Raw genomic sequence first — 25,659 nt, 5'->3', positions numbered from 1 at the left:
TTTTTTGTTGGTACTCGCTCCCACTTCCTTAATTCTCACCTAGGCGAGGATTATGTCACTTGTCCCACCATCCTTCCTGCCCACAGCCTCCTGGGACTGGACCAGAAGGCTGCAAGATCAGTCTCACTGCACCCAGAGATCTCATGCATATTCAGTGGAGAGCCGGCTGTGATTCATCATAAAGTCACAGTTTCAGTTACGAAACCTACTGCCGAACCTGCTAATTCAAACAACAATCAGAAACACTAACATGAAGTGCCTTCACCAAAACCGTGCATTACAGTGCCTTGAAAAAGTATTCATACCACTTGAAATTTTTCACATTTTGTCATGTTACAACCAAAAACGTAAATGTATTTTATTGGGATTTTATGTGATAGACCAACACAAAGTGGCACATAATTGTGAAGTGGAAGGAAAATGATAAATGTTTTTCAAATTTTTTTACAAATAAATATCTGAAAAGTGTCAATACTTTGTAGAACCACCTTTCGCTGCAATTGCAACCACATACCTAGGTGGATGCAGCATTGATCCGATGCTGCATCTATCCCAGGTGCATCTAACACTGAGAATCAAGCGATTGAACACCGCTGATCACTTGGTTCTCACGGCTTTGTGAGCAGAGAGATGCTGTCAATTAGCGGCTCTCTGCTCTGCCCCCCCATCCGCGCTCACTGGTAGCGCTAAGCTGTGGAGGGACGCTGAGAGGCTGAGCCGTGTGATGGTCCAGGGATCTGGGCAGATCCCCACTCTATGGTCATGATGACGCTGAGCCTGGACCAACTCTATGTCGTCAGCAGAGAGCGGACCTCCCGCTTTCTGCTGAAAACGGTTCACAGGAGTGCAAAACAAACTGTACTCCTGTGAACCCCAGGAGAAGTACAGCCAAACGAGCTTTGGTTGTACTTCTCCTTTAAGCTCTGTCAGATTGGATGGAGATTGTCCGGGAACAGAAATTTCAAAACTTGCCATAGATTCTCAATAGGATTTAGGTCTGGACTTTGACTAGGCCATGCTAACACATAAATATGCTTTGATCTAAATTATTCCATTGTATCTCTGGCTGTATGTTTAGGGTCATTGTCCCGCTGGGAGGTGAGCCTTCACCCCAGTCTCAAGTCTTTTGCAGACTCTAACAGGTTTTCTTCTAAGATTGCCCAGTATTTGGCTCCATCCATCTTCCCATCACCTCTGACCAGCTTCCCTGTCCCTGCTGAAGAAAAGCATCCCCACCGTGTTTCACGATGGGGACGGTGTGTTCAGGATGATGTGCAGTGTTAGTTTTTTGCTTTTAGGCCAAAAAGTTCAATTTTGGTCTCATCTGACCAGAGTACCTTCTTCCACGTTTGCTGTGTCCCCCACATGGCTTCTCGCAAACTGCAAACAGAACTTCTTATAGCTTTCTTTCAACAATGGCTTTCTTCCTGACACTCTTCCATAAAGGCCAGATTTGTGGAGTACACGACTAATAGTTGTCGTGTACTTGCAATAGTCTGCAGCTCCTCCAGAGTTACCATGGGCCTCTTGGCTGCTTCTCTGATTAATGCTCTCCTTGCCCGGCCTTTCAGTTTAGGTGGACGGCCATGTCTTGGTAGGTTTGTAGTTGTGCCATACTCTTTCCATTTTAGGATGATGGATTGAACAGTGCGCCATGAGATGTTCAAAGCTTGGGATATTTTTTTATAACCTAACCCTGCTTTAAACTTTTCCACACCTTTATTCCCAACTTGTCTGGTGTGTTCCTTGGCCTTCATGATGCTGTTTGTTCACTAAGGTTCTCTAACAAACCTCTGAGAGCTTCACAGAACAGCTGTATTTATACTGAGATTAAATTACATATAGGTAGACTATATTTACTAATTAGGTGACTTCTGAAGGAAATTGGTTCCACTATATTTAAGTTAGGGGTATAAGAGTACAGGAGGCTGAATACAAATGCATGTCACACTTTTCTCATATTTATTTGTAAAAGATTTTGAAAAACATTTAAACTTTTCCTTCCACTTCACAATTATGGGCCACTTTGTGTTGGTCTATCACATGAAATCCCAATAAAATACATTTATGTTTTGGGTTGTAACTTGACAAAATGTGAAAAATTTCAAGGGGTATGAATACTTTTTCAAGGCACTGTAGTTTACAGTTCTGCTTTAAATTAGTGGTTGGTTTAAGAGGGATAAGCTAACTTGCATATTAGGTGCTCCCCCAACTCCAGATACAAAGACAGCATTTCTAATAGTTTACATTTAGATACCTAAAAAGCTTTGCCACTGATAACTATGTTCCTTTTTAAAACTAAACAGTAAATTTGGATCCTTGAAAATCATGCAGTTTCCTTGTAATAGTTCTCATTATATAAAACAATCTACTTCAATCTAGTCCATGTGGCATTTCCAGTAAAAAAAAAAAAAAAGTATATATATACATATACAGTATATATACACACACACACACACACACAGTATATACTGTCTAGACCAGTAGTGCTCAACCGGCGGCCCACGGGCCACATGTGGACCATGGAGCCCTCTCATGTGGCCCGTGACCTCCTGCACTGGGATGACGGGTCAGTATGCCCAGATCCCGGCCTGCTGACCCTCCCACCCAGAGCATCAGAGGGGATGGAGCTGGCACCTAAGGAAGCAAGCGGCTGCGGAGGGAGTAGGATCTGCATAAGCTGATGCTTCCTGTAAAGCACCGGCTCCTGTCCCAGGCGAAGTGCATTTGGTAACCCTCTGCCAGGGACAGAACCCTTTCTAACAGCCAGCAATGCCAGCAGAAACTGAAAGATAAAAAGGTATTAAACATCACAGTTAAGCAATGGGCACATTATATTAAACATCATAGTTTTGCAATGCGCCTATATGAGCATTTAAAAAAAAAAAGAAGGGGGTTATTAGACTGCTTTCTCACTGATCCACAGGCGGAGCGCAGTGCACCTGCGGCTTTCCTGCAGGTTAGCCACACTGAGCCATAGACTTCTATTACATCCTGGTGAATGCAGGAGTTTTGGTGCGTTTCAGAAAGTGCACCACACCTGCAAGATATAAAAGTCTATGGCAAAGCGCAGCTAACCCGCAGATGAACCGCGCTGCACCCACGGGACGGGTAAATTGCAGCGTAACACTGTGAAAGCAAATTACTTAAAGAGGTGTTCCAGCCTGGGGAACAAAAAAATAAAAGTCAGCAGCTACATATACTGTAGCTGCTGACTTTTAAAGCGGGATTCCGTTCCTGAAAAAAAAAATTTAAACGTCAGCAGCTACAAACACTGTAGCTGCTGACTTTAAATAAGTACTTACCTGTCCTGGGTGCCCGCGATGTCGGCCACCCGAGGCTGACCCATCCCTCGGCTCTCGGGTCCCGGCACCGCCATCCTAAGTAAGGGAAACAGGCAGTGGAGCCTTGTGCCGATCTGTGAATGGCCCCGTGGTTTTCTGGGAACACACACAGTTCTCAGAAGGCAACGGGGCCGCTCAGCTAGGAGCAGAACACGCCGCGAAATAGGAAGAGGCAGATTAGGAAGACTGCCTAGCAACAAGGGTTCAGGTAAGTTTAAAAAAAAAAATTTTTATCAAATGTTTTTTTTAAATTTTTTTGGTGACATTTTTTTTTTCAGGGTGGCCCTCCACTTTAATCTCTAGACACTTACCTGTCCAGGGACCCCGCAATGTCGGCACCCCAGCCCATCTTCAGATAGGTTGTTGGGTGCTGCTGCCGCCGCCATCTCTGCTAAGGGAGAACGGCAGTTAAGCCTTCTGGCTTTACAGACGATTCCCTACTGCGCATGTGTGAAGTGCGCTACACTTTCTAATTGGCCCGGCGGCGGAGGAAGAAGGAGGACGGTGCTGTGGCGGCATCTCTCAGAAGTGGGGGCAGGACCTGTCAAAAACAGGTACTCATTCCCCCCCTCCGCCCGGAAGGTGCCAAATGTGGGAAGGGAGCAAATAAGCGAGTGGCAGGCCGCTTTAAGCGGCATTCGCTCTTCAAAAGGTTGAGCACCTCTGATCTAGACTATTTAATATATACATTTATATTTATACATATACTTCACTTCCTGTCCAGGTGACACCTAGTCACACAGTACAGGATTTGAGGGTAAATCTATATTTTGTAACATCTAAATCTGGCCGTACACATAATTATAAATGACTGTAACATGTGTATCCAGAATCAGAGCAAACAATTTCTGAAAGATGCTATTCTTTATATAAAAACAATGATTACATGAATTGATTGTATCATCACATGTACACCCAACATAAAAGGGCAACTATATTGCTTGGGATAGAAGTAATAATTAAAAGAAAAACAATATAGACAGAACCAACCTGGTCCCATATGACATATGAATGTTCCAGGAATATGGCTGATGCTTATATGGCACATGATTAATGAGCACAAATGATATTCGATTCTTTAAAATAAAACATCTCTATAATATATTACAATGGCACATATATGTCTCTATTCATTATCAAAGAAAAATACTACTGTTAATAAAATATATATATTTGCAGTACATTTTAAGATGAACTTTACAGGCTGTAAAAACGTATGTACATCCTAAATGTCGTACACCTGCTTCTAATATTTTCCATTACATAACATTGACTTTTTGTATGGCCCATTAATAGGCCGGTACAGAATACTGACAAGGGAAGTGACAGTCCTTACACAGACATAAAACATAGACCCTGCTAGGAAATGTCATTCCAAGGCACGTAGCATTCACTCTGGCTGACTCTAATGTACAATTAGTGAGGGTTGTGCTTTCAAGTATTTGCATGTATATTTTTCTATTGAATAGCGACAGCTTGTATGGCAAAAGTTCTTTGAGAGACTTCCAGAATGGAAAATTACATTTACATATAAAAGGAAAAACCTTTGTAGCCTTAATCATTTATTTATTATGTATGTCTGTAATTTATACAGGTCCAGCAAGCAGTGTATACACAAAAATGACACATTGTCCCAGAAGTTCACTTTCTTGGGCATATCTTACGCATGCGGTCAAATATCTTTTTCATTCTAATTGGGATTTCTTTTTTTCCTGCCTTTTCACTGGCTCCCGCAGACAAAGTTCACTTCCAGATGATATAATAGGTAATTCATTCTCAACGTGGTGCTTAATTAGGTGACTCACATTTTCAAAAACATGATCTTTAGTCCTCACCTAGGGAAAAAAAAAAAACAAAAAAAAAATTGCTTCAGTCTATGGGGTCAATGTACAAACAGTTCGCTGAACGAATGCGACACACATCCGCTCAGCTACAACGAAACTTGCTGTATTCTATGTTACAGAACCATCTGAAATTATCAAAACGCCATCTAGTGGACACAATTCATCTTTTTTCTAGATTGAGGTACTCAGAACCAAGTACTGCATTTTGGCCACTAGATGGCACATGAGATAGTTCTATAAAATGAATACAAGTTTTGTTGTAGCTCAGCAGATATGTGCATAGCTCCCAACTGTCCCTGATTTCGAGGGACTGTCCCTGATTTTTAGCAATATCCCTCTTTCCGCCTCACTTGTCCCTCATTTTGGTCTGATCTATATAGTTGTATATAAAATGCACTTTTTATCTTTCAAAAAATGTTTCCCAGTGCTAAACCTTTCATCTAATTTTTAAACTGCAGCATTTGTAAATGTCAAAAGCCAATATAAAGGAATAGTAGTGGTTAAAAAAAAGCACTTGTGGGTTTAACTAATCTATTTTTGGGGTTAATTCTCCTTTAAGGGGGTGTGTCCTATGTCTACATACTTTTGCTAGTAGATGTCCCTCATACCCATCTCAAAAAGTTGGGAGGTATGTATGTGTCACATACACAGTATGTGTATCTGTGTGTGTATATATATATATATATATATATAAAACCAAAAGTATTGAGATGCCTGCTTTACACACACATGAACCTTTATGGCATCCCAGTCTTAGTCCATAGGGTTCAATATTGACTTGTCCCACCCTTTGCAGCTATAACAGCTTCAACTCTTCTGGGAAGGCTGTCCACAAGGTTTAGGACTGTGTCTATGGGAATGTTTGACCATTCTTCCAGAAGCACAGTTTGTGAGGTCAGGCACTGATGTGGACAAGAAGGCCTGGCTCGCAGTCTCCGCTCTAATTCATCCAAAGGTGTTTTAGGGGGGATTATGGTTTGGGGTTGTTTTTCAGGGGTTGGGCTTGGCCCCTTAGTTTTCAGGGAGGGGAACTCTTAAGCTGTCAGCATACCAAGACATTTTGGACAATTTCATGCTCTTAACTTTGTGGGAACAGTTTGGGGATGGCCTCTTCCTGTTTCAACATGACTGCACACCAGTGCACAAAGCAAGGTCCATAAAGACATGGATGCGAGAGTTTGGGGTGGAGGAACTTGACTGACCTGCACAGAGTCCTGACCTCAACCCAACAGAACACCTTTGGGATGAATTAGAGCGGAGACTGCGAGCCAGGCCTTCTCGTCCAACATCAGTGCCTGACCTCACGAATGCGCTTCTGGAAGAATGGTCAAACATTCCAATAGACACACTCCTACACTTAAACCGGGCGCCCTAAGCACAACCCCTTCAGGCGTTGGATGGACTGACCTTAGGAGGCAGGGGGAAGGAAGGGCCAGGCCGTTGCTTCTCCTGAACAGGAAGTGTGTCCTGACTGAGACACAATTGGCCAGGTCAGGTCTCAGGCTTCCTGATTGGCTGGGAGGAGAATCAGGAAGACAATAGCGAATATTAATTCACTATTGTCACACAACTAGGAGGACTCAGGGCGCAGTGCTCTGTATGGCCAGGCCATCACTGGTACATAGCTTCCTGCCTCAGTACTCCTCTCAATAGCCCTCAGCCCTGATGACCGCAGTCATTTGGTTCTCGGGAGTTATGCAATTATCAATATACCTTTATAGGCAGGTGTCAGTCTGTTCATGCAAATTACCTTAAAGGGGTTGTAAACCCGCGCTGTTTTCACCTTAATGCATTCTATGCATTAAGGTTAAAAAAAAATTTAATGCAGCAGTGCCCCCGAGCCCCCCTTATACTGACCTGAGCCCCGAAATTTGAGTGACGGGAACAAGCACACCAGGTCCGGTCGGTGTCTCGTGTCCTGATTGGATAGATTGATAGCAGCGCAACCATTGGCTTCCGCTGCTGTCAATCAAATCCAATGATGCGGGGGGGGCGGGGCTGAGTCATACATTCAGAGGCTATGGACGCGAATGATGGACTCGGGAGCGTGCCCGCAAGGTAACCCCCCCCAGGAGAATGCTTCTCTTATGGGGCTATCCGATGTGGGGAGGAGCCCAGAAGAGGAGGTTCGGGGCCACTCTGTGCGAAACGAGTTGCACAGTGGAGGTAAGTATGATATGTTTGTTATTTTAAAAAAAAAACCCCTACAATCACTTTAAGTATCACCACCAATATGTGATCCTAATACTATGTGTTTGAAAGAACTGACTTCCATTGCTGGTAATGCTAGAACACGCCTTGCTGCCTTTCTGAAATCCTGATGTAGACAGATTATTTGGTGCAGCTATGCATGGCTCTGCCTGCAAGTGACACTCTCCACTATTCCCAGTACAGAGAGTAGTTAGCCCTTTCAGAAGAGGGGAGGGCTATGAAGTGTAAGAAGTGAGGGGGCTGTGCTAGGGAACTGACTATTCCTGGAGTAGTCATATTTTCCAGCATATTCAAAGGCACCTTGTACATGAATTAAAAAATAATGGGGGAAAGGAAAAACACAAAGTATTTAAAATTTTTGATTTTTCTGGACTTTTAGCTGCCATTTTTTAAGTTGGTGACAGAGTCTCTATAAGGTTTCATTTTAAGTGCAGTTCACCCTTATGTGTTAAGGAACTTGTTCACTGTGGCTGCACCCAAATTTAAAGGGGAACTTTACCCCTAAAGGGAAGTTGCGCTCTTCTGTCTCCTCCTGCCTCCTCCTCAACCTCTGGGCACTTTTTTTTTTTTTTTTGGGGAGCAGGTACCTGGTTTTGCCTAGGTGAGCGAAGGTTCACCCCCCAGCCCACAGCATCTTGGGATAAGCCATAGGTCCCAGGGGGCTGCGGGCAATTCACAGGGCGCAGCACACGGTTTGTGCATGTGCAGTTGGGAGCCGACTGTAAAGCTGCAAGGAATTGTAGCTGGCTTCCCAAGGGAAAAACTGAAACTGGTGAGGACAGCGCTGGATCCCTGGACAGGTAAGTCTCCTTTTATAAATACTGTAGCTGCTGACTTTAGATTATTTTGTGTGTGTGTGTGTGGGGGGGGGCAGAAACCCTCTTAAACGCCTTGGCCCCGCGCCTCCCATCCCTTTAAGGAGTTTCAGATGGCAGGAGGTGGGGCAAGGTTTATGATTATGTGACCGCAGTGACAGCCAATCACATGATTTGATTGGAAAGCTGGTAAGCTTTCCATTAGTCGCCGGTAACTGTGTCGGGAGCACGCAGGGCGCGCGCTCTTGGCAAGGCTTGTTTTGCAATATTGCAGGCAAATATGGGGCCGATTGGTGCCAAGGACCATTGGCTAAGAAGCCGCATGTTTGCGTGCCGTCGCGCAGAGAGGGTAAGGTTGTATGTCTCCATCTATCTTTATTACAGCATTTCAGTATACACCTGTATTTGTATCTGCTTCTGAAGAAAACAGAAGTGTATACCTTTCCCTCTGGGTCCACCAGTAACAGATGTTTCGGGTGTCCGTCATGTAAGCCACTTAGTACATATTGACCAATGGAAGTAGTACTCTCTCGAACCAGAAAATCTCCATCATGAAGGAGAAGGTTCTCTGCTACCTTCCGATTCATTCTGCCATGAAACCACTCTTCTCTCTGTATGGAGTTGCTGACAGGTGGCTTTCCACTTTCACAAGGGGACCCGAGATCTTCAATCACTTTGATAAAAAAAAAAACAAAAAAAAGGAAGAATGAAGGAAATTATCACCTAAAATATTCATATTAAAGTATAGCTAGAGGCAAAACTTTTTCGGTTTTGGATAGAGTGGAGAGGGATTAGAATCCTTGTCGTCAGGTTGTTATTGCTGTCTGTGTCCTCATTATGAAGGCTCACCCTCTCTATTTGTCCCATTTACTGTTATCACTGCAATTGATAGTGAAAGAAAAATCACAAATATTTGGTTGTCCCCAGAAAAAGAACAGAAGGGAAAACTTCTAATGAAGACATTACAAGAACAGCGATAAGGGCAGAAACATCAAACTAAACACCACATGCCATATAGTTAAAGACAAGGAGGAGGAAATTGGCGTAAACAAACCTCGGGACTTTTAAGGTGTTTATAGTAAAGGGTAAATAGACATTCTAGAAGTATCCATGAAAAAGGTTTTTATTTAGCAATTAATACAAACAACATAACAAGATAAAAATATCAATATCCACACCAAGTGTTATAGAAAAACACATTGGATCATTGGAGCAAAAGATACCACTCAAAAGATACCACTCAACATGTTTCGCTCATTTGAGCTTCCTCAGGAGTTTTGATACAATGGGACATGAAGTCAAGGGAAATCTCCCCAATGGGACAAAGATGGCAAAAAAAAAAAAAACTGAAAGGGGTTTTAACCTTCCCTTACTCTATCCAGAATGGGAAAAAATTGCCTTGAGTTCTACAGCGTCAGGCAATGTACAAGAGACTTTAACCGTTTCCCATCTGGCCTATGGGGGAATGACATCAACGCCGGCCTCTCATCGATCTGGGTGGATGTCATATGATGTCCTCCCAGATCATGCCACTGCACCGGCTGCATCCGCAGACACAGCTGCTGACTTATCACTTTACCAGCCCGTTGTCGGTACCATGTGACCGTTGTAACCAATCACAGCAGGTGACATGACAGCTGTAAACAATGGATGACTTCTTTTCAAGCCATCCATTGTATACAATTGTGTTGCTAGCTGTGATTAGTCACAGTGACCACATGGTACAGACTGGGCCAATCACAACCCATCTGTGCCATGTGATCAGCTGTAGCCAATCACAGCTAATCACAACAAAACAAACTGAATTAATGGATTTCATTTAGTAAAATGCTTGCATATAGCAATGAAGTTCATTATATTGCTCTGGACAAAGTGCATTAAAAAAAATCGTAAAAAATGTTTTAAAAAAATATAAAAAAAAATAAAAACAAATTGAAAAAAAATATATTATTATTTTTTTTTGTACTGTCACCAGTCAGTGTGTTTGATCAACACCACATCCATTATATGATGATGCTGTACTGCACTGAAGACAGTAAGTGAAAAAAATAAATAATTTCTTAATTTTTCAAAAAATTATGACAAAAAAATGACAACTTCAAAAAACTCGCCTTGCCTCTTGCTAAATACTTTGGACTGTCTACATTCCAAAAAAGGGTAATTTGGGGGATATCTGTACTGTCCTGACATTTTTGGGCCTCAAGAAATGAGATCAGGTCATCAGTACATCAGAATTGATCAATTTTCAGATATACTGTATATCATTGTTTCTGTACGCTATAACTTTCCTACAGACTAAATAATATACACGGATTGGATTATTTTTCACCAAAGAAATATAGCAGAATACATTTTGGCCTAAATTCATGAAGAACAATTTATTTGCTAAATTGTATAACAGAAAAAGAAAAAAAAACATGGGTTTTTTTCCAATTTTTTTTTCTGTTTATTTTGCAAAAAAAGAAAAAACAGTGGTGATTAAATACCACCAACAGAAAGCGGAACAAAATGATAAAAAATGTCATATGGATACAGTGCTGCATGACTGCGCAATTGTCATTCAAAGTGCGACAGCTCTGATAGCTAAAAATTGGCCCGGGGAGGAAGGGTTTAAAAAAGGCAGGCCTGCGTGACAGGTATAGGCTTGCCTCATCCTAGAAGTAAACTGCGGCTGTCCTGCATGGGCTGACATTAAAGCATAATAATATGACTAAACCTTTAGGGGCCTGTTTATAAAAAAAAAAAATTGTAGCCATTTGCACTGCGCAGTGTATGCACAATTGTTCTGTGCAAATGAGGGGCCAAAAACAAATGTTCTTAAAGCGGAGTTCCACCTAAAAGTGGAACCTTTTCTGCTTCCTCCACCCCTCCGGTGCCACATTTGGCACCTTTCGGGAGGGGGGGGGGACAGGTTACCTGTTTTTGACAGGTACCCTTCCCGACTTCCGGAGACAGCGCCGCAGCACTGTCCCTAGGAAGTTCAGCCCCCTCCTCCTTCCTCCACCACTGGGCCAGTTAGAAAGCACAGCGTGCTTCACGCATACTTCACTGCCAGGTTCCCTTACCATGAATGGCGGCGGCAGCACCCGAGAGCCGATTCCGAAAATTGGCTGGGGTGTCGACATCTCGGGAACCCTGGACAGGTAAGTGTCCTAATATTAAAAGTCAGCAGCTACAGTATTTGTAGCTGCTGACTTTAATTTTTTTGTGGGGGGGGGGGGCGATCTCCTCTTTAAGCTATTTCCTGTGCAGGGGGAATGTTCTCCGTTGATTTAAAATGGATTTGGTCACCAGGTGGTGCTTTCAGTCACCGGTTCTCTGTTCCGCCTCTCCAGTGTTCACTGGAGCACCGGGCTGGGTAGGGGGTGGAAGCGGCTGGCTAAGGCTGTTAGCAGCTCGCTGAGAGGCAGAGCCAACTGATGCTCAGGCATCTGGGTGGATCCTGACCATATTGTTGGGATACATACTGAGAATGGACCAGCTGTGACATCAGCCAACAGCAGACTTTAGCCTGCTGTCAGCTGGATACGAGTCACAGGAGTGCAGAACAAAGTGCACTCCTGTGATCCATAGGACTAGTATGGCCACAAAAGCTTTGGCCCCACTTCTACTTTAAGCAATATGGAAAAAACTGTCTGTACTATGCACCCCCATATGTCCTATGGTTTCTTCCAATCCTGTAATTGCCACTTTTGCTGGACAGCTCAGTCTGTTACTGGAAGTGCAAAAATAACGGATGTACTGGCAGGATTGACAGGCAATAAAGCCATGTTATATGGGAGACTAAAAAAAAAAAAAAGAAAGGAAAAAAATCTGTGTTTATGTACAGTATTGGCAGACAACTAAAAATGTAATTTTTTATTTTATTTTGCCCATTATGAAACTATTAATAAATAAAAAATTTCATACAATATGAAAAAAAATAGTCAACCTGAAGCATACATGACTTACTAAAGTAAATATTCTTGTAAGAACGAAACAAATGTTTATTTGCAAACCTGAATTTATATTGGCTTTCCCAGAAACCGGAGTTTTATCTGGACCTGGTGTTTTTGGCACTGTGTTTATGTAAGAGGGATCATCAAATAGTTCTTCTCGACCTGCTGTCACTTTTCCATCCTGATTAGAAAGGCCTGGAAAAAAAAAAAAAAGAATATGTGTGTTTCCAGTATTTATTTGATTCCTATATTTTGTCATTGCTTAATCAGAACATAGGCAAATTATAGACCAACCATTCTCACCAGGGTTGTGTGGAACCATAGGTTTCCTCCAGAGGTTGCCAGGGCTTCTTTGAGCTATGGATAATTGACATCCCATTTTATGGTGCCTGCATAGTTCCAGGGCCAGTGCCACTTGACAGAGCCGGCTGCATGACACCAGTAGATTTCTTCCCACTAGCCACCAATATAAGGTGCATTTTTCCCACTGACCCCCAATAAATTGTTTTTTATAGGGGTATCCTGAGACCTGAAAATAATTTTAAAGATTCCTGTCAGTGGTGGGTGGTGGTATATTTTTTTTGGGGGGGGGCTGGCAGTGCTTCCTCCAGACGGCGTTTCCTCCTCCTGGTGCTTCACAGCGGCTTCCCCTGCATCTCCTCCCTCCTCCTCCTCAGTGGCCAATAGGATCGCTTCTCCTCTCAGCCAATTGGGTGACGGGTCTCAGGACCGGCTTCCTGATTGGCCAGGAGAATCAGGAAGAAAATAGCAAATATTAATTCGCTATTGTAACACAACTTGGAGCGCAGTGCTCTCCTCCCCGAGCCCACCCTTTTTTTAAAGCTTATTAGAGCCTCTGGCTCTAATCACGTGCTTCTAAAAAAAAAAAAAACCCCATTGGATTCCATGCATCTGGTGCCCTGCATGTGGATTAGGGGGCCGGATGCATGGTTTAAGGGGTGGCGCCCTGCATTACGGGCCACTACTGATTCCTGTAGGGTAAAAAAGGTCAAGAAAGGCTGCTATAGATTCAATTAAATAACATACAGGGAGGGAAAAATGCAATGTGCAGAATATTAAATATATCTTACCTAGAATCTTCTGGTTCTCTAGGCAGTTTTCATATATGTTGGCACTTTTCTTGTAATCCACCTGGAAATCAGTCAAGATATGTTTTGAGAACATAGAAGACATCATTTGTTCATATCATATGGCTAATGACCGTCAAAGGGCCTTCTTGTTATCTTGTTAGAGAATCTGTAAAACCAACATTTCATAGTCCTGATATGTGCCTGCTGTACCATGTACTTGTATGAGAAAGTATCCTGTTCTCTTTGTATTGCTTCCTTTGTGTGAAATCTCTTGTGTTCCTGTCAGTCTTTATGCTTTCCTAATAAAAACTGACCATACTAGGCATGAGAGCACAGCGTTTATTATTAGTTAAACCCACAAGTGCTTTTTTAACATTTCTATTCCTTTATATTGGCCTTTGAGATGTACAAATGCAACAATTTAAAAACTGGATGAAAGTTTTAGCACTGGGAAACACTTTTTGATAGATGAATAGTGCATTTTATATACAGGTGTATGCATCAGACCAAAATGAGGGACAAATGAGGAGAAATGAGGAGGAATGAGGGACAGAGGGACTTTGTTCCAAATCAGGGACAGTTGGGAGATATACAATAGGACCTACTTTGTCTGAAGATAAGCTGAGCACAGCACAAGGCAAGGCAAACACAGCCTCTGAACTGTCATGTGTACTGCTCTGTTAAAGTCAATGGCGTTTTACTGACCTGCATTAGATGTGAGTTCCAAGTGCATGTCAAAAGCAAGAAAACAACACCTGAGCCATAAAGGATTTTTATTTAGTTTGAAAAAAAGTTTCAACAAATTTCTGAAAGTGGAGTTCCATCCAAGAGTGGAAGCTCCGCTCGTTCGCACCCTCCCCCCTTCCGCTGCCACCTTTTTCACCTTTTGGGGGAGGGGGAAGTGGATGCCTGTCAAAACCAGGTATCCACCCCCACTTCTATGTAAGAACGCTGCAATCGTTGTGCGGCGATCGACAAAATATCTGGCCCCTCCTCCTTCTGGGACATACACATAGGTCCCAGAGACCATTCAAACAGCACAGCGCGACTCGCGCATGTGCAGTAGGAAATAGGCTGTAAAGCTGCAAGGCTTCACCTCCTGTTTCCCTTAGTAAGGATGCCGGCGCCTGCACCCGGAACCGATGGATGGGTCGGCTTCGTGTGCCGACATCGCAAACTCCCTGGATAGGTAAGTGTTCTTATATTAAAAGTCAGCAGCTACAGTATTTGTAGCTGCTGACTTTAATTTTTTTTCACCCAGGCTGGAACTCCACTTTAAAGGTATGTGGCCAGCAATTAGCAAATGGCATACCTGGCAAGGGTACATTGCGCGTAATTTGATGATGATGAATGTTTGTAGGCGTTCCTCCTCATTGAGGTCCTCCAGCTCCTCTTATTAGCTTTGTTGCCCTTCTCTGAACTCTCTCCAGTTCCAGCACATCCTTCCTGAGGACTTGTGACCAGAACTGGATGGCATACTCTAGATGTGAGAGAGTTTTGTAAAGTGGTAGATTTATATCTTTTGAGTAAATACCCTTTTCAAAGCATGTTATTAGTCTGCTGACCTTGCTTGCTGCAGCTTGGCATTGCATGCTGATGCTGAGTCTGTGATCTACTAGGACCCCCAGATCCCAATAGCGTGTAACTTCTATTCATATTTTCTATTCTCTGCATTAAGGTAAAAAAAAACTTTTAATGTCAGTTCCCCCCCGGAGAGCTCTTCTCCTAGGGGGTTATCTGATAAGAGGAGGAGCCACGAGAGCCGCCGAGGGACCCCAGAAGTCAATGTTCGGGGCCACTCTGTGCAAAACGAGCTGCACAGTGGAGGTAAGTATGATATGTTTGTTATTAAAAAAAAAAAACTGAAGCTTTACAATCACTTTAATACAGTTGCCTTCTCCTTGTCGCTTGTGACCAACTTTCTTTGATCATCTTTTATGTTGCCAATGTTCTGACCTTGCCTTTTCACTATTATACAAATATATATACAAATATAAAAGAACAAAAGTTAAGCCTAGGTTGCTAGATACTAGTGTGAAAAGGTATATTAATGAAAAAACTGGGGATTTTTTTTTTTTACTGTCCCCAGCAATGTATCTTTTATAAACTATTTTAGCTGCCCTGATCGCACTTCTTATTGCATTCTTTGATGTTTTGGGACTGTTTTTTTTTTTTCATTAATATACCTTTTTAAACTAGTATCTAGCAACCTAGGTTTAACTTTTGTTCTTATATATTTGTTGCCCACTGACAAATGCCATTGTTTAATATGTTCGGTTCACACATGGGCGGCACGACTTGCAGGTCGCCTCAGCGAGGCGACCTGCAAACGACTGCCGGGGCGACTTGCGAGACGACTTCTGCATAGAAGTCTATGCAAGTCGCCCCAAGTCGCCCCCAAAGTAATACAGGAACCTTTTTCTAAGTCGGAGCGACTTGCGTCGCTCCGATTAGAACGGTTCCATAGCACAGAACGGGAGGCGACTTGTCAGGCGACTAGGTCGCCTGACAAGTCGCCCCAGTGTGAACCGAGCCTTAAGCTCGGTTCACACATGGGCGGCACGACTTGCAGGTCGCCTCAGCGAGGCGACCTGCAAACGACTGCCGGGGCGACTTGCGAGACGACTTCTGCATAGAAGTCTATGCAAGTCGCCCCAAGTCGCCCCCAAAGTAATACAGGAACCTTTTTCTAAGTCGGAGCGACTTGCGTCGCTCCGATTAGAACGGTTCCATAGCACAGAACGGGAGGCGACTTGTCAGGCGACTAGGTCGCCTGACAAGTCGCCCCAGTGTGAACCGAGCAGGCTCGGTTCACACTGGGGCGACTTGTCAGGCGACCTAGTCGCCTGACAAGTCGCCTCCCGTTCTGTGCTATGGAACCGTTCTAATCGGAGCGACGCAAGTCGCTCCGACTTAGAAAAAGGTTCCTGTATTACTTTGGGGGCGACTTGGGGCGACTTGCATAGACTTCTATGCAGAAGTCGTCTCGCAAGTCGCCCCGGCAGTCGTTTGCAGGTCGCCTCGCTGAGGCGACCTGCAAGTCGTGCCGCCCATGTGTGAACCGAGCCTAAATCACTTCCACATTTTTTCGGTGTTCTTTGTTGCAAGAATTTGATCCCATTTAATGTCATGTAATAGGAGTGCAGTTTTTAAACCACTTGCCGACCGGCCCACGCCGATATACATGGGCAAAGTGGCACGGGTGCGCAAAATCACATACCCGTGCATCGCTTTGTCATCGGCTGCTAGCGGGCACGCGAGTGCCACGGGAGCATGCCTGCGGACTTGATGTCCTCCGGTGGCCCGCGATCATGACACGGAAAGGCAAAACAGAGAGATGACTATGTAAACAAGGCATTTGCCTGTTCTGCCTAGCAACATGACAGGGATCTACTGCTCCCAGTGATCTCTGTCATGTTCTAGTGAGCCCATCCCCCCTACAGTTAGAAAACGCCCAGGGAATACACTTAACCCCTTGTTCGCCCCCTAGTGTTTAACCTCTTCCCTGCCAGTGACATTTACACAGTAATAAGTGCATTTTTATAACACTGATCGCTTTATAAATGCCAATGGTCCCAAAATAGTGTCAAAAGTGTCCGATCTGTCCACTGCAATGTCGCAGTTACCATAAAAATCGCAGATCGCCCACCGCCTATCCCCAATTTTGTAGACGTGATAACTTTTGCGCAAACCAATCAATATGCACTTACTGCGATTTTTTTTTTTTACCAAAAATATGTAGAAGAATACATATCGGCCGAAACTGACATTTGTTTTTTTATATATTTTTGGGATATTTATTATAGCAAAAAGTAAAAAAATATTGCTTTCTTTTTCAAAATGTTCGCTCTATTTTTGTTTATAGCGTAAAAAATAAAAACTGCAGAGGTGAACAAATACCACCAAAAGAAATCTCTATTTGTGGGAAGAAAGGACGTCAATTTTGTTTGGGTACAACGTCGCACTACCACACAATTGTCAGTTAAAGCGACGCAGTGGCGTATTGCAAAAAAGGGCCTGGTCAGGAAGGGATTAAATCCTTCCGGGGCTGAAGTGGTTAAAGTTGGCTCTATTGAAATTTTGTGCTTTTGTCCTATACTCGTGTCTCCTTTTCCTATTATATTTGAACCCTAATTACCTATTTTATTCTGCTGTTTCACAAGCACTCTATTAAAGATCCTTATAATTAACCACTTCCCGTCCGGCCTATAGCGGATTGATGGCCGGGCGGTGGTTCAGTTGTCCTGACTGGGCCTCATATGACGTCCAGCAGGATAACATGCCGCTGCGCTCATCGCGGCGAGCGGTATGTCAGTCTGACACACCGCTCCACCGATCTTGGTAAAGAGCCTCCAGCGGAGGCTCTTTACCATGTGATCAGCCGTGTCCAATCACGGCTGATCACGATGTCAATAGGAAGAGCCATTGATCGGCTTTTCCTCACTCGCGTCTGACAGACGCGAGTAGAGGGGAGCCGATCGGCGGCTCTCCTGACGGGGGGGTCTGCGCTGATTGTTTATCAGATGACCACACTGGACCACCAGGGATCGCCACTAGGACCACCAGGGAAGGGGGCAACTGTGGATGGCCAGGTATGTACCCCATGGCCATCCACATGTGCCCAATCTGTGCCAATCAGTGCCCACAAATGGGCACTGATTGACACCATTATATAGCAGTGATGCCCAGCAATGCCACCCTTAGGGCCATTAGTGCCCATCCGTGCCACCTATCAGTGCCACCCATAAGTACCCATCAATGCCACCTGCAAGTGCCCATCAGTGCCACCTATGAGTGCCCATCGGTGCCACCTATGAGTGCCCATCAGTGCCGAATACCAGTGTCACCTATCAGTGCCCATCAGTGCCACCTATCAGTGCCCATCAGTGCCGCCTATCAGTGCCCATCATCAGTGCCTGTCATTGCCACCTCATTGGTGCCACCTCATCAGTGCCCATCAGTGCAGCCATATCAGTGCCCGTCATTGAAGAAGAAAACGTACTTATTTACAAAAAATTTTAACAGAAACAAAGAAAAACTTGTTTTTTTTTCAAAATTTTCGGTCTTTTTTTATTTGTTGCGCAAAGAATAAAAACCGCAGAGGTGATCAAATACCACCAAAAGAAAGCTCTATTTGTGGGAACAAAATGATAAAAAAATTGTTTGAGTACAGTGTAACATGACCGCGCAATTGTCATTCAAAGTGTGACAGCGCTAAAAGCTGAAAATTGGCCTGGGCAGGAAGGTGTCTAAGTGCCTGGTATTGAAGTGATTAAACACCAGGTGAAAATCAGTTACCATGGCCAAATAGTGGTCCCTTGGTCATAGTGATGTCCTGTATGTAAATGTTTCACAACAGAGGTTTGCACTCTATTGGAAACTTTGGATTGGTTGTAACTAAACTATAAAACTCAATCCTGCATCAGCTAGAGTTCTTCCTATGGACAGGATTTTTATTGAGCCATCAGCGTTAAAGTATAACTAAGGGTTTTTTTTAAGTTTTGGACATAGTGGAGAGGGATTAGAACACGTGTCAAGTTTTTATTGCTGTCTGTGTCCCTGTTAGGAAGATTCATGCATCTATTTGTCCTGTTTACCTTTATCATCAACAATGAAAGTAAATCCCAAATTATGGGTTGTCCCCAAAGCAGCAGTAAAGGGGAAATCTTTCAATAGGTACAATAATTCTGATAACTCTGGTGACAACTAGGGATTCTCTATCTTTGGAGAGATTTCCTCTCACTTCCTGTTTGGCTACAGGACAGGAAGTGAAGAGAGATCTCCTAAATGGGACACAGAAGGCAAAAAAAAATAAACTGGGGTTATAACCCTCCCTTACTCTATCCAATTTGAAAAAAAAAATGTTTGCCTTTTAGTTCGACTTGATTTACAGCACCCTAAAATAAGTATGTACTTTATGCCAAGTGTACTTTAAATGAGGGCTGAGAAGGCTAATACTATAGTGTGAAGTAAAATTTACCTGTATGCACTTAATACATCCAGTCATACACATGGGAATTTGATTCTTCACTGGATGTTTAAAGTAAACACAGATGCACTTCACATCGTTTCACACATTAGTAAATTAGACGCACTGCACACTCTTGAATGAGTAGATATTGCATTTGAACATTCATATACAATATTATTAAATTTTATTCAAATGCAATGTCAAATATCAGAGAAAATATTATGTCATATATATATACTGTGTGTGTATATATATATATATTGCAATATGGGAACTTGAGATCACCAGCCAGCTGCTTGTAAAATTGACAGTCTTCATTGAACTAACAAAAAACAACAGCAAACAAAAACAGCTTTCTTCAGCAAACAAACTGAAAACAGTCCATAACTATAATAACTATGGTATAATGGAAATATAACACTTTGGCTCACCTCCAGTATTACTCGGGTTTTTGAAAGTTCCCGCCTGCCTCAGGAGTCCCAAAGAGGAGGTCTCCACAGTTCAGTAACCCGTGTCTTAGTCACCTGCCAGTCCACACTGCTGACTCAGCTGTGTACTGCTACACACTCCACTATACAGACACCTACTGATGGTTTCCTGCTCCTCTTTAGGCCTCTCCTGCAGGTGGCTTAAAGTATAGGAGAATCCTCACCTTGTTAAACAACCCAATCAGTTTAGAATACAAATGAAAGGCAAAACATTTGTGTACACATAGAAAAAATTATAATACCTTTTTTATTAGTGATCTCATACCCTCTGTTCTCAGTTGTATAAGAAGTTCAGAGAGCTTGGGGAAGAGAAGCAGCAGCACACTGATCTTTCCAGTGAATGGCAGTGTAGAGGGGGGCGTGTCAGCACAAGTCTGAATATTGGAGGGCAGCAGGCTGAGCTCAAGCACAGCCAGAAAACTAACCATGTTGTACTTTCATGCCCAGTGTGGTCAGTTTTCAATTGGAAAGCAGAAGGACTAGAAGGTTCACCAGGTATTTCACACAAAAGAAGCAATATAAAGAGAACAGGATACTGTTCATACAAGTACATGGTACAGCAGGCACATATCAGGAATATGCAATATTGGGTTAACATTTTCTTTAACCCCTTTAGGACCAAGGTCCCTATATTCAGGGTTTGGAGGTTCTTTCCCACCCAAAAGTCTCTATGGATCTCTGAATTCCAAGTCCCAAATGAGGACTTACCACACCTGAGAGCACTGTAAATCAGTCCTCTCCAAGCGGACTACCCTAGAACCCCTGACCAGGGGCGACCCGTCCATTAAGGGTGCACAGGCACCTCCCCCCCATCCATGCGTTCAGCCCCTTTCAGGATGCCAGATCCATGGATTCCAATGGGGGAGAGTGTTTTTTTTGAAGCACCGATTAGAGCCAGAGGCTCTAATAGGCTTCAAAATAGGGTGAGCTCGGGTCACAGAGAATGCGAACAGAGCCCACCCAGGTGTGTTACAATAGCGCATAAATATTCACTATTTTAACACTGATCTTCCTCCCGGCCAATCAGGAAGCGGGTTGTGAGGCTGGCTGAAAGGACAGGCGATCCTATTGGACGCCTAGGAGTCGCACGGCCGCAGCTATGGAGGAAAGGACACAGGAGCCACTGTCCGATGCATGCCGCCTGATGCCTGCCACCCGATGCCCGCCACCTAGATGGGGGAAGACAGCAAGCGGGCGAGGGAGGCTGGGGGGTTAGAGGTGCCACCGGGAAACAACCACCCCCCCCAAAAAAAACACCAGCCGCCACTGCCCCTCACCCTGCATGGGTAAGAACCCCTGAGTACTCAAACTGCAATCAGGTCATAAGTCTTAAAGTAGTTGTAAACCTCAGTCATGAAATCTAAACTAAGTACATATATCTGTAGTTTTATTTGTCTCTTTCCAAAGCTCTAAGTGTCATATCTCTCTGGTGCTCCATTCCTTTGTTATCAGCAAGTTGTCCCGACACCAGAGAAAAAAATGGTGACGGGGGAGGGAGGTCAGCACACATCTTTTCTATTCACAACATAGTTCTGCATGTTCCTTTGTTCCTGTGCCATGTGTGAAAGGTGGTGTGTCCCTTTCCTCCAATCAGCTCTCACACACTGTACAGTACAAGAGCTTTAACTGTAGCTCTCCACCCCCTCCTCTCTGCTACTGACAGATGACAGATTTCAGCACTTTGAAGGGGTGTATGGAAGAGAAGACTGCACATAAACAAGTAAAGCCTATGTAGGAGGATTTGTTTCATCTCTGTGTATCATCTGAGGCTGTTCACTTCACTGGGTACATGTGAGGGTTTACATCCACTTTAAAGGGACCACAGTTCAAACAGCAGGGAAATGTACCTGCTGCCATCCAGGACACAATCCCAACATCCTGTACAATATACTGTACATATACTGTGTGTGTGTGTGTGTATATATATATATATATATATTTGCTTAATCTTTATATTTACTCTTGTAATCATTAAAAAAAAGATATTGTAAAATCAATGTGTGAGTTTACCTTGGGGGTTTGCTTATCACAGTCAAGGCTGAATCCTCCTGTTTCAACTCTCATTTTTTTGTCAAGTACCCCACCAGTAGGGGGCTCCTTTCCTGGTAACTCATTATAGTATTCATGGCCTTCCTTTTCTTCTACTGCCACGTTATGAGGGCTTAACAGTTCACTAAACAGGAAGAAAGACAATTTCAAGAAGATCCTTGGTAAGAACTTATTAACTTTACCAAACAAATAAGGGGTTCAAAACAGGAACTACATTTTATATGAAAATATAACAAATAACATCTTCATCAATTCCCCTATCTTCTACTAATATAACACATTAGGGCCTCACTCTTCCTAAAAGTGTGCATATTTTATAGGTAAAAAATTATGATAAAAAATCTCATTGTGCTCTAGACTGGTTGCTGATTCTGTAAGTGGCTTGCGTGGTAATTATTATGTCTGATGTAAATGCCATCTGTGTTCCAGTTATGGTTTACAATGAAGGAAAACTAACAGTGTCCTCCTGAGGTTGCATTTATCCAATATGTTCTCCCCCAACATAGATGTGAAATGGGGTCCAAAGACCACCACTGGTGGCAGTCAGATTTTGCACAGCAAGCGCAAATATCTTCACACACATAATAGCGTCCTTAGGGTACTGTTTTATAAATGTTAACAAATGTTACTATTGCACACAATTACAGTTGCTAGTCTACTCTGTTTAGCTACAGTTGTCACGTAGGCTGCTTGATCCTTTGCATTGTGTCCGGTCCTCTTCCTGGTACTGAATGTCAAGGACTGGGGGCTTAAAAGGTTCAAATCGCAATAGAAAAAGTCCATGATGGGGACTGCCCCGCTCCTACCCTGGCAACTTTTGAGAATGTTCTATATATAGTGTACACTGCATGTAACATAATCTCTGAACTAGGGAGAGAATGCTATCATTCATCTAACTCTCCCCCATTCACAGATCTTGTTACATGAAGTGTACACTAAGCATGGGCTATTCTTAATGGATGGGAGTGGAGAAGGGAGCGGGTCCCCATTGGAAGCTTCTTCTACTGAGTGATAGTCCAGAGGCCTGAAACTCTTAACCTCCACAGCTCTGAAAGTTCAACACCAGGAAGAGGACCGGCACCCCACACTGCCTGCACAATGGGGGACATACTTCATTACAGGTAAGTTAGCTTTTTAAAGCTGCAGGAAAAAAAAATGCTAAACTTCAGCTTTAATCTTTTTAGTAACAAAATCTGCAAGGGTTATTTGTTCATTTTAGTCTAGGAGGTGATGAATAAAGTGAGATACTTACCTTATTATTATTATTATACAGGATTTATATAGCGCCAACAGTTTACGCAGTGCATTACAACATGAGGACAGACAGTACAGTTACAATACAAATCAATACAGGAGGAACCAGAGGGTCCTGCTCGTTAGAGCTTACAAGCTAGAAGGGAGGGTCAAGTGGAAACAAAAGGTAATCACTGTGGGGGGGTGAGCTGATGGAGAAAATGAAAAAACAGTTGTTGTTAGGTGTGGGTAGGGTAGGCTTCTCTGAAGAGAAGGGTTTTCAGGGATCGTCTAAAAGCTAATAGAGTTGGAGATAAGCGGACAGATTGGGGTAAGGCATTCCATAGGATTGGAGAGGCTTTGGAAAAGTCCTGGAGGCGAGCATGGGAGGAGGTGATGAGGGAGCTCTTATTCCTCAGTTCCACAGGCTTCCTTACTGCCGTATGACCTATCACCTGAAGCAGTTTCTCTTTGCTGGTTGTGCTGCTGCCCACCTCTGATGTCATCATACATTGCAAAATTATTGAACATGGGGACACTGAGGGCCCACCAGCATCCCAGAAGTGTCAGAGGGAAATATTGCTGGTTGTTAGGATAGTGAGGATTAAGGTGAGTATTTCAGCCATTCTCAACCAGGGTTCCTCCAGAGGTTGCAAAGAGGTTCCTTGAGTTGTGACTGCTTACTTACTCTCCTATCTGATGACTGCATACTTCTAGGGCCAGCACCACCTGGCAGAGACAGCCAGCATGACACCAATGATCTTTTCAGCTTTCTATAATGTTGAATTCTTCCTTCTGATCACCAATGTTATGGGCACTTGCCAGGCTTCACAAGTTTGTTGCACAATTGCAGCAAGTCCGCATTACATGACTCCAGATCAACTTTCTTTGCAAACATTCTGCAAGTTCTGGTTCAGTTATGTTGTGCAATAGTCATCCCACCACAGGGGTCACTGTGGCTGAATTTTTATGCTGTAGACTTGCAGAGCTCTTGATGTAGACTCACCACTGCAACTTTGCTCTTGCTCGAGAATTGCCATGCATATTTACTACAAATTGGAAATAAATTTAAAAAAAACATTTGGAGAATTTTTTTTTTTTTTTTTTACCTTTTTATGCCTGTTGCTATGTGGTCCCTCGAAATCTGCCTCCTTCAGCGCCTGGGCTCCTGACATCACTTCCCTCGGCGCCTCCGCTCGCTACTGCTCCTGGGAGATGTGTGTCATCATTACCCAGAAGTCAGTGGGCTGCGCCGAGGGCTAGGTTGCCATAACAACGAGGCGGGCACTTCCGCCGCCGCTGCCCATTGTTATGGCAACCTGTATACTTTACAACGCCACTATGGCGCATTACTGCGCATGCGCGAGAACGGGGCTCTGCATGCTGGTAGCTCAGCAGCACTGTGTCCCGGAACTGTATGCTTGTAAGCTTCACATGCCCACAAGCAAGATGAAAACGGTCAGGAACTAATTTTAGAACTTCATTATTTATATGCAACTGGACATCAGGGGATGAATTTAACAAAAGAAGTGAGTGTTACATTGCAATGTTATAAACTTATGAATTGTTAAAAAAATATATATATGTTCATTGTCCTTGGAACTCCGCTTTAACTCTAGGAAAACACTTTTGTTCTAAGGAGCAGACCTAAGGCCTAGGCTACAGGCCTGAAGCAGCTGTGTGGCAATAACGTAAGCCAGGAGCCTGAAGCATTTGGAGTCTGTAAGATACAGTAATGGTGGAACCCCCTGCGTGGGCTACTGATGTCTTTGTAAACCTTTTTTTTGTTCTTTTAAATAAAAGTGGGCTACAACGCCCTTAAAATACAGTTTTGGACTGGCGTACTCACTGGAAACGCACCCACCGCTTGAGTCTGATCACCACAATCTTACAGCGGATATATGCATACATCATAACACTGTGGTCCTGATCATTTGTTTCTATCTTCCAGTTAGCAGCAGGGTTGGATGTAATATAGATAATCCTTTTAATTGTTTTCATTCAGTGCGCGCATCATCCAGAAAAGGACCACAATCCTCGGATTGATTTCCAAAGACAGAATATGGAGGGTGAACTTGTTTTAAACATTTATTTTTTCATTCATGAAGTCAGTATTCTAAGCCACCCCCTTTTCTCCTCAATCACCAACACATATAACATAACAACATAACTGTATATGTGTCTCTAAAAAGACACTCTGCTTTTATTGCCTCACAGTCATAAATCTACTTCATAATTTCATTCTCTAGATTATTTTTCTATGGTAGAATGGTGGCTATGAGTCTAAAAACATACTTCGTATATGAGAAAGGTTAAATAAGTACCTAAAATTGTCCATAGGCGACACTTAAAAAGGTTTTACAGGTTATTAACCTCTTCCCATCCGCGCTATAACAGAATGATGGCTACAGCGCGGACCTACAATCCGCGCCGTCAATAAACATCCTCCCTTTTGCCGATCTGTCCCAAAGAGGAAGGGGCACAGCCACCTCATTTGTGCCCACCAGTGCTGCCTGCCAGTGCCCACAGTGCATATCAGTGCCCACCAATCAGTGCCTCCCAGTGTATATCAGTGCCACCTATCAATGCCCACCAGTGGTGCCAATCAGTGCCCCATCGGTGCCACCTAGCAGTGCTGCCCATCACTGCCACCTATCAGTGCCCATCACTGCCAC

General features: G+C 43.5%; 1 protein-coding gene across 1 annotated transcript in view; it reads right to left on the bottom strand.

The window, feature by feature from the left end:
- Positions 1–379: 379 nt before the first annotated feature.
- SHC4 (SHC adaptor protein 4) overlaps positions 380–25,659 on the bottom strand; it is a 124,941-nt gene continuing 99,661 nt past the window's right edge. The window contains exons 8-12 of the mRNA XM_073618666.1: positions 21,713–21,875; positions 13,244–13,304; positions 12,213–12,347; positions 8,655–8,887; positions 380–5,179 (exon numbers count right to left, since the gene is read on the bottom strand). Of these exons, the coding sequence (XP_073474767.1) occupies positions 5,030–5,179; positions 8,655–8,887; positions 12,213–12,347; positions 13,244–13,304; positions 21,713–21,875 (742 nt within the window). The 3' untranslated portion in view covers positions 380–5,029. The remainder of the gene's footprint in view (positions 5,180–8,654; positions 8,888–12,212; positions 12,348–13,243; positions 13,305–21,712; positions 21,876–25,659) is intronic.

The sequence above is a fragment of the Aquarana catesbeiana genome, linkage group LG03 (genome assembly GCF_042186555.1).
Source record: "Aquarana catesbeiana isolate 2022-GZ linkage group LG03, ASM4218655v1, whole genome shotgun sequence".
NCBI lineage: Eukaryota > Metazoa > Chordata > Amphibia > Anura > Ranidae > Aquarana > Aquarana catesbeiana.
Note: the sequence above shows the minus strand (reverse complement) of the source record. Positions and strands in the feature narration are given on the sequence as shown.